This window comes from Hemiscyllium ocellatum, chromosome 3 (assembly GCF_020745735.1).
Source record: "Hemiscyllium ocellatum isolate sHemOce1 chromosome 3, sHemOce1.pat.X.cur, whole genome shotgun sequence".
In the NCBI taxonomy this organism is placed as follows: Eukaryota; Metazoa; Chordata; class Chondrichthyes; order Orectolobiformes; family Hemiscylliidae; genus Hemiscyllium; species Hemiscyllium ocellatum.
Genome location: NC_083403.1, coordinates 11,226,308 through 11,241,696, shown reverse-complemented (window position 1 = coordinate 11,241,696; position 15,389 = coordinate 11,226,308). Strand labels below are relative to the sequence as shown.

The 15,389-nt window shown below is 41.1% G+C and overlaps 1 protein-coding gene across 1 annotated transcript in view; it reads right to left on the bottom strand.

The window, feature by feature from the left end:
• Window positions 1-5,170: 5,170 nt before the first annotated feature.
• The window catches only part of brox (BRO1 domain and CAAX motif containing), a 48,419-nt gene continuing 38,200 nt past the window's right edge, over window positions 5,171-15,389 (bottom strand). Inside the window, exons 9-13 of the mRNA XM_060848417.1 lie at window positions 14,920-15,005; window positions 12,430-12,511; window positions 11,496-11,646; window positions 10,768-10,927; window positions 5,171-7,339 (exon numbers count right to left, since the gene is read on the bottom strand). Coding sequence (XP_060704400.1) covers window positions 7,253-7,339; window positions 10,768-10,927; window positions 11,496-11,646; window positions 12,430-12,511; window positions 14,920-15,005 — 566 coding nt within the window. The 3' untranslated portion in view covers window positions 5,171-7,252. The remainder of the gene's footprint in view (window positions 7,340-10,767; window positions 10,928-11,495; window positions 11,647-12,429; window positions 12,512-14,919; window positions 15,006-15,389) is intronic.

Genomic DNA, 15,389 nt, shown 5'->3' with positions numbered 1-15,389 from the left:
CTACCACAATCAGGAATCTCTACCTTCCCTGCCAGGCCAGACCACCACCTCAACTAGAGTCCCACTTTGGCTGCTCTCCTCCACCAATTCACCTTGCTGGCACCATCTTAGGGGAATCTTTAAGGGCCACTTGGAACTGGCACAGTTCCTCACATGGATTAGGAACTTTTAATTCTTTCAGCTGGTGAAACAGACAAAGCAATGATACAATTTGATCAGGAGAACATGAAAAATAACTAAGGGGTGGAGAAGCAGGTGGACCTGGGTGTTAATGGGCTTCAGTCATGAGACAAATCGAGAACACAGTTAATAAAACATACAGTATCCCAAATGTTATTAATATGGACACGAGTTAGAGAGCAATGAGGCTATATTGATTTGTGTAAGGCATCAGTTTGGCTTTAGCTGTAGCATTGCTGAGTCCTGGGTAGAACAGGAGAAAGTGAGAACTACAGGTGCTGGAGGTCAGAGTCGAGAGTGCGGTGTTGTAAAAGTGCAGCAGGTCAGGCAGCATCAGAGGAGCACAAGAATTAACAATTTTGGCAAGGAGATTCAAGATGGCAGCGACTCAGCAAGTCTGAGCCTACAGTGCTCCTTCCAAGACTTGGGCAAAGTGGATCTCCCACCCCCACCACACTCACCAAATCATCTAAAATAGCTCTTATTTAATATAATTAGTTGTTTGGTAGTGTTAGTATTAAATTTAAATAATCTAATCTCTTAGGAAAAATGGCTAAAGGGAGGAGAGCCCACAGCTCTCAGCAAGCAGGAACCCCTCCTCCACCCTCTCCCTCTCCAGCTGCAGTTGAGGCGTCCACAGCCGCCCCGGGGGACTTACCGATAATAACGAGCCTTGTGGAGATGATCACCAAGCTGGATGCGAAGATCGACGCGTTTATCGAAGAGTCCCAACATCGTTGGGAATCACTCTCGGCCGAGCTGCAGAAGCTCGGCCGAGACATCCAGGAACTGGAGCGCCGAATCAGAGGAGCGGAGTTAAAGGCCGCGACCTCCGAGACTGCAGCTCAATCGGCCGCGGATCAGGTCCGGACTCTCGAGCAGAGAGTCCGGACCTTAGAGAATTACATCGACGACCTCGATAATCAAGGTCGCCAAAACAATATTCATTTGCTGGGCCTTCCCGAACGGGAAGAGAAAGGCCAGCTCACAGCATTCCTGGAACAGTGGTTGCCACAATTTTTGGATCTGGAGGCTGGATCAGGCCAGGTGTGGGTAGAATGGGCCTACCGGGTCGCAATACGCGGGCCTGGCTCGAACCAGCGCCCACGCCTGCTCCTGTTCCAGCTGCAGAGCTATAGGGAGAGGCAGATACTCCTAGATGCCTCTAGAAATCTTGGAAAAGATCCTAAAGCCATGATCTATAAAGGATCCAAGATCATGTTATTTCAGGACTTCTCCCCGGCTCTGGCCTGAAGGAGGGAGGCGTTCGATGAGGTGAAGAAGTGTTTAAGGGACTTAAATATTCAATACACCTTACGCTACCCAGCGACGCTATGTTTTAACCACGAAGGATCCGGGTATAATTTTAGATCGCCAGAAAAGACTAAGGAATTTTTGGACTCTCTTAAATAAATCGTAAGACACAATGTATGTTGGCTTGCCTTTTCCCCACTCCGATTTATATCCTCCCCTTTTTTTTTCTTTTTCCTATCTTACTGTTTATTATTATCTTTGGGGGGGGGGAAGAGAGGGAATTATTTATTTGCTCTCCATTTAACGATTTTCTCTCCCCCCTTAGGGTTTTAAAAAATTTTATTATTAAATGTATGTGTGTGTGTATGTACATATATGTGTGTATGCATGTATGTGTATATATGTATATATATATATATATATATAATCCGGGGGGTTTAGTTAATGTTGGTGGGGAGAGGTGGTTACCTTATTCTATTTTATTTTTGCTTCTAGGAGCGGGGTTATTTTCCCTTGCTATTTTATATTATTATATTTAATTATAATTTGTTGAAGTTGTAATTTATAGTTATATATGTTTATACATGGTATTGATACTACCAAATATACTCAGGTGTGGGTGGGGGTGGGGGTAGGGTGCTCACTGTTAACTCTAGCTCGGTATTATATCTGAATTCTCCTCATCCTATTAAGGAGCGCCTGGGTCAAGGGTGGGGCACTGGTTGGTAAAGAAGTGATACCCCCTGGGAATAAGGGGGATAATCTCCATTCAAATATGTTTTTTTTATTATTTAGAAATAGTTTCCTTTTCATCGTACTGTTATGAGTGTATTAGAGAACCTTTATTTTTGTAAAATCTATATGCTCTTTGCTCGGGATGTTTTAGATAGGGTTTCCCCTCCCGGGGGGTCTCGGATTTACCCGGATGATTATGGTTGATCAGTCGGTTAAGTGGTGCACCTGGAATGTCAAATAGGAAGACATTATTGTCTGTTATCTCTTTCCATATAAGGAAAAATATTTTGGTAAACTGGGGGGCTGAAGGTCCCCCTGGATTTTCAAATTGTCATAGATTAATCATGGAATGTATTCCCCTTGACTTCCTTATAAATATGGTGCACTGAAAGACCGAATTATTTTTTTATAAAATATGGCAGCCCTTTTACATAGATATTTTGGCTATCCTAACAAAGGCTTTTATTTAATTGAGATTACAAACATGGCTGGTCCGGGGCCCCTTGGAAGAGGAATCCCATACGAATACGGGTTTTGTTATATATGAAGTTAACACATTCCGAGCAAGTATTTTAATATCCAACTTCTATGTTAATCGTTGGGGGTTTTTTTTCCCCTCCCACTTCTTTTTTTTCTCTCATTTTCTCTTATTTGAAAGATGTAAGTGACTCAATTATACACTCTGGCTAATTGTAGGTTAGATTAGTAGTTAATTGAGTTTTGTTTTTTCTCTTTCGGTATTTTTCTTCTGTTAAATTTTGATTATTGTATATTTAAGATTTATTTCTATATCAATGTTTGTACTTGAGTGTTTTGTTTATTTTTGTAAATTTGTTAAAATGTTAAATTTCTAATAAAAATATCTATAAAATGCAAAAAAACAACAATTTTGGCAAAAGCCCTTCATCAGGAATCAGCCTTTGCCTGAAACATCGATTCTCCTGCTCCTCAGATGCTGCCTGAGCGGCTGTGCTTTTCCAGCAACACACTCTTGATTCTGGGTAGATCACTTTAGGGTGTGAAGAGAAGGTTCACTATGATGGTTACAGGGATGAGGAAATTCAGTTACCAAGATAAATAAGGGAATTTAGGAATATTTTCCTTGGAGGAGAAGAGAGTTGATAGAAGTATTCAAAATCATGACAGGTATGGACAGAGTACATTTGGAGAAACTATTTCTGCTTGTTAAGTGACTGAAAATGAAACAGCACAGATTGAAAGTAATTGGAAAATAAACCATCATGCAGGTGTAAGATTTGTGAAGGATACCAGAGTACACTGGCGATAATAGGAAATTAGACTTCTTTGAGAAGGAACCATGAGCAGGGATGCTGATAGAAGGCGAAAGAGTGGCACTACGTGAATTTCTTAAAAAGCTGCCAGAGACAAGATTGGCCAAAAGGCCTCCTTGCGCATTCTCATAACTCTGATCTATGGGGATACACTATACAAATCAAAGACTGCATCTATGTCGAAACAACAACTTGAAAACAAACTATTTGGGGATCTTGGTCAGATGGGCCAATGGGCTGAGGAATGGCAGATGGAGTTTAATTTAGATTAATGTCAGGTGCTGCATTTTGGAAAAGTCAATCAGAGCAGGACTTACCATCAAGTGTGAGTGCAGAATCAAAGCTCCATGAAAGTGGAGTCACAGGTGGATACGATAGTGAAGGAGGAGTTTGGTATGCTTGCTTTATTGGTCAGTGTATCGAGTATAGGAGTTAGGAGGTCATGTTGCGGCTATACAGGACATTGGTTAGGCCATTTTTGGAATAGTGTGCGCAATTCTGGTTTCCTTCCCATTGCAAGGACATTGTGAAACTTGAAGAGTTCAGAGAAGATTGACAAGGATATTGCCAGGGTTGGAGGAATTGAGCAAAAGGGAGAGGTTGAATAGGCTGGGGCTGTTTTCCCTGGAGCGTCGGAGGCTGAGGGATGACCTTACAGATATTTATAAAATCACAAGGGGCATGGATAGGATAAATAGACAAGGTCTTTTCCCTGTGGTGGGGAGTCCAGAACTAGACAACACAGGTTGAAGGTGAGAGGGGAAAGATTTAAAGAGACCAAGGGGTAACTTTTTCATGCAGAGAATGGTACATGTATGGAATGAGCTGGCAGAGGAAGTGGTGGAGGCTGGTATAATTACAACATGTAAAAGGCATCTGGATAGGAAGAGTTTAGGGGGATATGGGCCAAGTGCTGGCAAATGGGACTAGATTAAGTTAGGACATCTGGTTGGCATGGATGAGATGGACCAAAGGGTCTGTTTCCATATTGTACATTTAGAGTCATAGAGATGCACAGTATGGAAATAGACCCTTTGGTCCAACCCGTCCATGCCGACCAGATATCCCAACCCAATCTAGTCCCTTTGTCTTCTACCTTTGAGCCAGTTCTGTATCCAAATGGCTAGTTCTCCCTGTATTCCATGAGATCTAACCTTGCTAATCAGTCTCCCATGGGGAACCTTGTCGAACGCCTTACTGAAGTCCAGACAGACCATATCCACTGCTCTGCCCTTATCAATCTTCTTTGTTACTTCTTCAAAAAACTCAATCAAGTTTGAGAGACATGATTCCCCATGCACAAAGCCATGTTGACTATCCCGAATCGGTCCTTGCCTTTCCAAATATATGTACATCCTGTCCCTCAGGATTCCCTCCAATAACTTGCCCACCACCGAGGTCAGGCTCACTGGTCTATAGTTCCCTGGCTTGTCTTTACCATCCTTCTTAAACAGTGGCACCACGTTAACCAACCTCCTGCAGTCTTCCGGCACCTCACCTGTGACTATCGATGATACAAATATCTCAGCAAGAGGCCCTGCAATCACTTCTCTAGCTTCCCATAGAGTGCTATAACTAATCTCTGCTGGCATTTACCTTCCACACCATTGTGGGAACCAGCTGCATTGTTTGTTGTGTTTGGAGGAATGGACAGACATCAAAAAACAACTTGTCACATAACCAGCCCATTTATAGGTGGTGCTTTATTTTTCTTTTGAGGGAGGTTGGTGAGAAACAATTTGAAAACTTTTTACCCCATAGCCTATTTAAATGGTATAAATGTGTTTATTTTTTTCCAAGCAAGAAATTGATTACATTATCTTGTTAATCAACACAAGATTACATGATAAATCAGCATTTTAACACTAAGCAGAAGGGGTAGGACATTACTGATCAATATTATACATAAAACCTTCATTTCTCTCCCTTCACTCAATTACATCAATTTTCCCTTTGACTTCTTTGTAAGCTTTCAGTTTGTTTTAAAAAACATACACAGATAAATGTAGATTCCAGTTAGTGCCACATTGATGCGGTGCTCTCTCCATTTTGACCAGAGTCTCCCAGGGAGCTCTCCATTACTTAAAATGAGATCACAGATAAAGGAGTCCAAGCCTGGAATCAGAACTTACAGTTCACCCACAGTCAAAGACATACCTAGATACTCACCAGAGCTGGGAACACCCTCCTCCAGGTTCACCCACAGTCAAATAAACCGCACTTTCCTGCCATTTCAACCTGAGAATGCTCCTGTCTGGGACCAGGTGCAGCCCAAACCTCCAGCCAGCGACTAGCCACAGAACACCATCAGCCTAAACACCAGCACCATCTCCACTTCAAGCCCACTAACCTCATCCATGGCACAAATTTATTCTGGGCTGTCAAACCCTCAGACAAGTATTACACAGAGTTAATATTGGACTCTTTAACTGTTATGAACATTATATATACACGCAGTGGTGAGCAGTTGGAAAGTAAACCTTAGCTGATTATTTTTCCCCTCCCATCTATCCTCAGGGGTGACCGAAATCTCAGCCTGTGAATGCTTGCTACTGGCAGGAAATCCCAACTAGGAACAGAAGGTATTAATTCAAAACCTTAACAGTTTCTCTCTCCACACATACTGCCAGAGCTGCTGAGGTTCTCCAGCACTTGGTTTTTATTCCCGATCTAAATGTACAATCCATTTCAAACAAAACCTACTAGTTAAGTTCCCATTCCCAAACACTAAAATTCAAATGTGTAATATTTTATTACATTTATAGTTTCATGTGTAATATATATTCATTTACATTTTCTTAGCTGTTCCTTTGAAAGACAGGATTGAGGTGGTACTCAAACTAATGTTTAATGCATATTTTCAATTGGAAGGGCATTAGAGCAGAAAAACCCAAATTATTTTAGTGACAATATATGAAGCAATTTGGAGTGGAGGGAGTAAGTGGGAAATGGTCAGGTGACACACTTGTTTGAATGCTGTGTGAATAGTATTTAAAAGGCAACTTGGAATGAGCCACTGAAAATTAGAGTTAATTTGAGGAAAAGGTAGAGTCATGGGCAACGTCTGATTGAGCATTCCCACGAAAAATCTGAACCTCCTTCCTCTCAACTACCAAAGTTGTCTGTATTGTGTAATCCAGCAGTTGAGTGGTTGTAGCTTTCTACCCCCACCTCTAGCCATAATTACCACATTCTGCTATGTTGCAGAGGGGAGAAATTCAGGATTAGGAATTGGTGACAGATAAGGCAGGGACATGAAAATCGGGTTATGGGAGCAAAAAGAGTAAATTAACACCAAATAATTGTAAGTAATCCAAACAAAGCTTGAATGTGAGATACAAGTTTAGAATTCAAATAAATCAATGTTTGTCAAGTCTTGCTGGGGCACAATAGTTAGATGTTCAAGGCCAGTATACGAACAAAGTCACAACAATGTGAATCACTGAAAAGGTCCAAATTGATTTGTCTGTTTCAGTTTCTTGGCAGCGGATGATAAAACTTGGATGTTTCCAGGATAGACGAAAATTGGCCAGAAGGGTACTCAATCCTCATCTTGGACACAAACGGAGTAAAATCTGAAAACTGGAAAAAGTTCTTTTTTTCTTTACTGGTGTCTTGATGACTCTGTTTAAAAGTGCAAACATTATACAGGAGGCAGGAGTGGGTGAAGGGAAACTAGGAAGTCATGGTTCATGGCCATTTAAACAAGGTCCTGTTGAGAGACTAGCCATGTACTTTATGTAGTGGCTGCAGGCATTGTTCAGACAATTGCATTGTGTTTTATTGTCTCCTTAAGAAATCAAGCATCCTGTGTCTTTCTGGGGTTTCAGGTCTGGCTCCTTCACTGGCTTCACCTCTTCTTCCTTTTTATCCTTAGCCTAAAAGGAGATGAAAATGTATTAAATGTCACATTCTACACGAGCTAGTCATGCAGACACAGCCCAAGATATAACAGGACTACAATCAAAGTTCACAATTAAAACAGGAACTGGTCTCCAAAAGAGGGCAGAATATGAACAGTTAGAGATGACTTTTGGTGTTCTGTACTTATTGTTAAACAGGAAAGGATTTTCTTCCACTCTTAAAAATTACTGTGAATTAATAATAAAAACATTTTTGGTCCTTGTTTTTTAAATAGCTCATGTCTCACTGCAAAACTCTGCACCTTCACTGTAGCTGTAACACTATATTCTGAACTCTAGGAGAAAGTGAGGACTGCAGATGCTGGAGTATCAGAGTGAAGGAGTCATTCCTGATGAAAGGCTTATGCCAGTAACACAGATCCTCCTGCTCCTTGGATGCTGTCTGACCTGCTGTGCTTTTCCAGCACCACACTCTCGACACCATATTCTGCATTCTGTTCTACTACCCTGATGTACTTAGGTATGATTTGTCTGGTTAGCACATTAAACAATACTTTCAATTTATGTCGGTATATGTGGCAATAATAATTTAAATCAAATATCCCAGTGAAGAAGAATGATTCAAGAAAGGTGATAAACTGATTACAGTTAAGTAAGGAAGTTAAGGACAGCATCAAATTGAAAGAAACCATTATTATTTGCCATATTGTGTTAAATCAGTATTGGGAAGCTTCAAAAGTCAAAATATTACCAAAGAGAGAGCAAACCAGCAAGTAACACAAAAATTGATAGCAAGAGCTTCCTTAAATATATGAAAAGGAACAGCGAGATCACAGTAAATATGTGCCCCTTAGAAAACAAGTTGGGGAAATAATAATGGGGAGCAAGGAAATGACAGAGGAGTTGAATGAATACTTTATATCAGTCTTCAAGGTAGTCTTTAGCGGCAAGATGGAGACTGGAAGCTAGGTGCCAACATGGTCGATTGTACTCAACTTTTCCTCCTGCAATGCTGGACATTTTATTACTCTATTGTCTATGCACTTTAAGTAAACAAAGCTGTGCCTAAGTACTTTTTGTATCCAAGTCAGCGCTGCAATTGGCAACATATAAACTTCTCACTACACTCATTGAGTGTATGCAAAAATAAAGACTTTTTCTATTCGAGAGAAGACTGATAGCATTCCAAAAATACCAAATAATCTAAATACTAAAAATGATAAGGAAGTAAATTGAATAACTTTAGAAGAAGCATACTAGGGAAACTCATGGGTCTAAAGGCCAATAAGTCCCTGTGGCTTGCATTTAGAATTTTCAAGGAAGCAGATACAGAGATAGTGGTTGCACTGGATGCAAACTTCAAAGATTCATTAAATTCTAGATAAGTCTGAAGATTGGAGAACTACCAATGTAACAATCTTATGCAAAAAGGAAGGGAGACAAAGCTAGGTAACGATAGGCCAGAAGCTTACCATCTATCATTAGGAAAACATTACGAGTCTATTAAAAAGAAGAGAATTCTACTAGCAGAGAATTTGGAAGCAATATAATCAAATAGAGTCATTATAGAGTCAAAGGACAAATCATGCCTAATAAATGTATTACAGTTCTTTGAATGAACAAGTAGAATAGATAAAGGGGACGCAATATATTTGGATTTCCAAACGGCATTAAAAAAGGTACTGCATGCAAGGCTATTTAAGATAATACCCCATGACACTGGAGGGAGTGTATTCGCAAGGATAGAGGATTGGTTAATAGAAGACTGTTGGGATAAAGGAGGCATTTTCGGAATGGCAATCTGTAACGAGTGGAATGTCACACGTATTAATTATTTGGATGACAAAAGTACATCTATCCAGATCACTGGGCAGCATGGTGGCACAATGGTTAGCACTGCTGCCTCACAGTGCTAAGGACCCGAGTGCAATTCCAGCCTCTGGTGACTGTCTATGTAGAGTCTGTATGTTCTCTCAGTGTCTGGGTTGTTCTAACAGGTGCTTTGGTTTTCTCCCACAGTCCAAAGATGTGCTGGTTGGGTGGATTGGCTAAATTGCCTATTGTTCAGGATAAGTGGGTTAGCCGTGGTAAGTGTGGGGTTACAGGTATGGGTTGGAGGGGATGGAGAGGAAGTCTGAGTGGGATGCTGTTTGGAGAGTTGGTGCAGACTTGATGGGTTGTCTAGCATCTATCTGCAGGGATTCCATGATCAAGTTTGCAGATGGCAACAATAAATGGGAAGCAAGTGGTGAGGATGATTCAGTCTGCAGAGGGATAAAGACAGGTAAAGTGATTGGCAAAAAAAATGTAGGAAAATGTGTGGTTATGTACTTTGTCACAGCGGAACTGATTATTAATTAAATGGAGAAAGACACCTAAAACTTACAATACAGCAGGGTTTTGGAGTCTGCATCTACTAATTACAAAAAGCTGGGCATCAAAGTTCAGCAGATAATAGGAAAGGCAATAGAATGTTGGTTTTATTTCAAAGGAAATGGAGTATAAAAATAAGGTGGTCTTACTAAGACTATACAAGGCACTCATCAGACCACATGTAGGACATTATTTCCTTTATCTAAGGAAGTTATACTGGTAATAAAAGCAATTCAGAGAAGGTTCATGAGGCTGATACCAGGTATGGAGGGACTGTCTTATAAGGAAAGATTGAGTAGGTTAACTCTGTACCCATTGGAGTTTAGAAGAATGAGAGGAGACCTTACTGAAACATACAAGGTTCTTGGGGGTCTTGACCCTTGTAAATTCTGACAATTCATGTTCAAGCGTGGGAAAGCCTAGGAACAGACAGCATAATCTCAGAATAAAGGGTCACACATTTCATACTCAAAGGTAAGGAGGATTTTCTCACAGATGGTAGTGAGTCAATAGAATTCTTTCCCATAAAAGGCTGTCAAGACAGGTTTGTTAATTATTTTTAATGCTGAGAGATCAATTTCTAAGCATTATGGGAGTCAAGGGTTATGATGATAATGCAGGAAAGTGGAGTTGAGGGTTATCAGATCAGTCATGATCTCACTGAATGCCAAAGCAGACTCAATGGTCTACTTCTGCTTCTACATCTCATCAGTTGTTTAGCTCTTTTGCTGAATACACTTGGTTCTTTCAGGGTCTCTGATCCAACTCTTTCTTTCGTATACTAGTGGCTACACTTTAAAGGGTGGGGGGTGGTGAATGTCCTAAAAGGCACTAAAGATGTGCAATGGTTTATTTTCATTTTCCAATTTCTGGCAAGGACTTTGATCCTGAGCATTGCTTAGATTCTGTGCTTTGCTTTATACTTCTCATGAGTAATTACTGCTGGTTGAGGTCAGCTCACTAAGACAGGGTGAGATCAATTGTGAGGCCTTCACAAGTTCGAAACCCATTGGCATGAACCCATCCAGTCAACAGGTGACAAGATCACATTATCAGTTAGCCCTTCCTACCTTGTCATCCTTGGGGCCTTTGGTAATATCGAAAGCAGTGTACACATCCTGGCTCCACTGACTACTGAGTGCTGGAAGTTCAAATGACTGGGGTTCCACCAAACCATAGTTTGCTTTCAGTTCCAGCTGTGGAGCCTCTTGAGGAACTTTCTGGAAATAGCTTGAGAGGAAAAAAAAGGTGCATAATAAAGATTAGTCTTCTTTGGTTACCTATTTCAATCACACAAGAACATCCCTCCTTAATCATAGAGGTGCCCTTGCTATTAATTTGTAACAACCAAACCCCTGAACAGCCTCATTCGGGTATCAGAATCCCCAGTTGCTGGGCTTTTGCATGAAATAGAAATCAGTGAGTGAGTGGTTAGTCAGTCAGATTGAAAGACTAACTCGCTGAGGTTGCCAGAGGCCTGATTCATCCTGCGACTGTTACACAGGCAAGGCAGCATAATGGTGATCCAGAGAATGGAAGTTCGAGTCTCTCTATAGGAGTGTGACAATCTCTAGCTTATAAATTAAAAGTTAGTGTCAGTCAGGAGACTGCAAGGATTGTCTTTTAAAGACCCAACTATGGTTCAGAAATACTCAGGGGAAGGTAACCCAGAGTCCTTATGTGACTTCAGTTCATCACACTTAACTATTCTTTTGTGGTCAAGCAAGCGACTCAATTTAGAATGTACAATAAATAATGTTATAAAATATGATATTGCCAATGGCAAGAATAAACTTACATGAACCCATTCTCTCTCTGACACTTTTCTAGAGTGTTTCTGATGTATGTTCCCAACTTCCTAAAGAACAAGTGCTCGGATGGCTTGGCTGTTGATCCTGGACCTTTTGTTTGACCATATTCCTTGCATAAAGCCTCTGCCTTGGAGTAATCTACAAAATCAACAAAAATGTGGAGGAAACCACTTACTAATCTTTCACATGTCACTTACAGTTGGATAACAACAGGAAGCCTGGGAATCATTTTATTCCCAACTTTACATCTATTTGCTCCTGGATTAAAACCAAACAGCTGAGAGGTATGCAAGACGCTCAAGTAACAAGTGAAGCTTGTTTGCCTTTCCCCCGCATACTGGGCATCTTTCAGCTTTCATACAGTGTCTGCCACATTACTAAAGACTTCAAATCATTGTTGGTGAATGAACAGTGTGGAGTAAGCAAAGCACTTTGGAGACGGACAGTAAGTGCCTCACACACCACTTAATGCACATGCAATGAGGACAAAGTCTAGAGGGAGATGCAGGCCCTGGCAGTCTGAGCCTCGACTCTACCCTGGCTATACACCACATGATAACTACAGTGTCTTTGTAAATGATCTCCTGATGTTTTTACGGAAACTGGAGAAACATTGAATCAAGTTCCCAAGCATGGGATCAGCTCGAATCCCAACTGTTGCAGCCAATCAGGAAATAGCCCCAATGAATAGATGTTATAATGAACAGTTCAGTCATGCTCACAAACAAAAGCTGAAGATGATAATCTCAAACAAAATTAATTCCATTAAATAGACACACATCATAAGCACAATACTCATTTTAGGGGTGTCTTTCCAGCCAAGATAATTGACCCGAAAGGTCAGCATATGAATGCTCGATGAGTCGAGAGTATTTTCAGTCAAGACTGCCGAACTAATAACAATCCATTCTTCACACTCACACTTCTCAGCTTCTTGCAGTGATCGGATGGCTTCCCCACATTTGTCACTGGCCAACAGCGTCTGCCCATTGTAACAATATGCCTGTAAAGAACGAGCACATATCATTGACTGGATGAAAAATCCATACATTATAACATTGGTTAAAAATAACTAGTTAAAACAAATGCTCCCATGAGGATATGGTGGATCCAGGCCAAGGTCAACAGGCAAAGGACTCTCTTGCCTGATTAACGCTCACTGCCACCTACCCCACAGTGCCGTGAGAGCCCTTTCCAGCACAGTAGGCTGCCACAGATAAACCTCTTGTGTGATCCTTTATTTGAACAAGAGAACACTATATTAGAGCTGGAGAATTTTGATTGTAATCACTAAAGCTGCACTCTGACTTCCTGTAATTCCCCACTCTGTTTCTGGGAAGGTGACATGCAGTTCAGTAATATCTAAATAACTGTTTGCACCACAGGTGTGTGCCTGGTAACCAAATTCAAATGAGAAAATGCCAAAGAAACAACAAAATTATGGGGCCACAAAACCTACGAACACCATCAGCTCCTGAAAACCACACAGAAGCAAGTTGTAGCACTCAACTGCTCATTGTGGCCAGTCCTGCCGTGGAGCAAAATGGAGCATCAGCACTCCTGAGTATTTCATTTTTATTGCTAGAAATTTTATTTATTTTCATTTTGTTTAGTGTGCGCATTGAGGCAGAACTAAAAAAACATCTGTCAGCAGCTAGATGGAGTCCTTTATTCCCAACGTGAAGTTTAGTCAGCAGACACTCCTTAACATTGAGTGTTCTTGGTTAGACAGTGAAATAACTGCAGTCTGGATCATTCTACACCCATTTACATTTGGTGGCTGCACAGCAGTCTTGGCCAATCTGCAATGAGTTTGAAAGGAACCACTTATGCCACAGGAAATCAAAGCTGGATCAACAGGTAGTAGGGTCTGCAATGAATCTGGTTTCTAGCAGACTTTCCTTTCCAGCAATAGATCTGCCATAGATCCTCAGCTGTTACTGCCCTAGTGCGGTGGGTTTAACCATATGGGATGGAATGAGGAAAGGCACACTATTGGTGGATTTAGGAAGTCACTAAGGACAGGGTTGGTTTACAGTAGATCATCTCCAGTCAGGAGCAGGAAAGGTGAGTTGGCTGAAGAGTGATTGTGCTAACGTACGTGGTTGAATTGTATATCAATCAATTTGGTGTGGACAGACTGGTACCATCCAGGGACACATCATTCTACAGGTGTGATCTGATGGCAAGAGCAGGGGTTCTAAACATCTTGGCTGGTGATCCTTACAAGGAATAAGCCAGTTTACTGCAATTGTTGTGAGATTGTGTAATGAACAGTGGTGCAGGCTCGAAGGGCAGAATGGCCTACTCCTGCACCTATTGTCTATTTTATGCCACCTTGATGAGATGTATTTATATCGGAGGGTTCTGACAAGGCAAGCACCTAAGTAAATAAAGCAGGAATCATGCATCAGATTCTGGCCATCACCCAGAGATGGAGAACATGTGAATAGGTGTAAACCAAGCAGGTTTATGACAAAGAAGCAGAAGCTATGGTCAGGTCCTCACAATAGCCACTTTAATTGCAAACGACCTTCAAAGGAATATCAAAATAGGTTAATTTGCCTCAATCTTATTGCCCTGTACAATATATTGTCCAATGTCAATATCCAATAGAAGGGCATGCCCGAAACGTCGACTCTCCTGCTCCTTGGATACTGCCTGGCCTGCTGCGCTTTCCCAGCAACACATTTTCAGCAATGTCAAAATATCAAGAGTTTCTCTTTCTGGGTCAGTGGCTGCACTGATCTACTCCTCCAGGAGGGTCTGGCAGGGTGCACAAGGTTCTGCTAGACACAGACAAATTGGCTAGCCCAGTTACATGTCCTAGACTCAACCCTGTTCAAGTTGTACACCAACACCTTATAACAACCTCGTCCAAGAGGTCTCTCTCGCTGCAGGCAATATCTCCAATGGCATAGTGCCTCAGAATTTTGCAGCACTGGAAGATACATTCCCGTGACATTGCAAAGTAGGCGTCTACAATTGAGCACCAATAGACAGAGTCTTTAGCACATTTAATCTTCCACCCTCATACCCCTGGCAAAAAGAGTTAGCCTTCTCATTGTGCCACCCATCAGAAGCTGAGCTACAATGGGGAAGCAGTGATTCTCCTCACAAACCAAACTCCGCATGCCTGCTCTTGAAGAATCCCTGTATCACAGAACCAAAACCCATTAACAATTAGATCCTGTTGCATAAATGCATTAGTCATATAGAAAAGCATTACAGAAATTAGTTCTTATCCAGCAGAGCAATTAACTATTCAGAGGAGGAAAGGCACTTCCTCCAAAAAACTGCTACTCTGATCAGTCCCTCAGATCCAATCTCACATTTCAGGAATCAATGAGTGGCCACCAAACATCATATAATTAGCAACGGACTGCTTGAATTTGCTGGTTTAACACTTACATAAGCCAGGTAGAAGGAGTTTTTAAGCTGAAAATACTTCCTCCATTTTGTAGTGTAAGTTGGATCCAAGGTGGTAAGAGTGTGATCTAAAGGTGGAAAATCAGATATAAACTACTATCTTCACATAAAGTGTGTTCCACTTTCATTATCACTCACTTTACCATTTCATTCCATGACATCTTGGAACTTAGTTTCGCCCCTCTAACCCATCCTGTTTATCCTCCCTTACTCACCACCCTACATTTCTAATGCATAAAAGACACCATATTTCTACCTCTAGTCATCATTAAAATGGAACATTGGTACAGTGATTGTCCACAATGGGAGTTCACTTCTTCATCAATCAGCACTCTCCTCTCATACAGTACAAATATCTTAATTATTCTTATGAATTATCCTGATGAGATAAAAAGCTTCAACAAAATGTGCTCTTTTTCAATAATACTCCATTTCTGTACTACCGAACTACT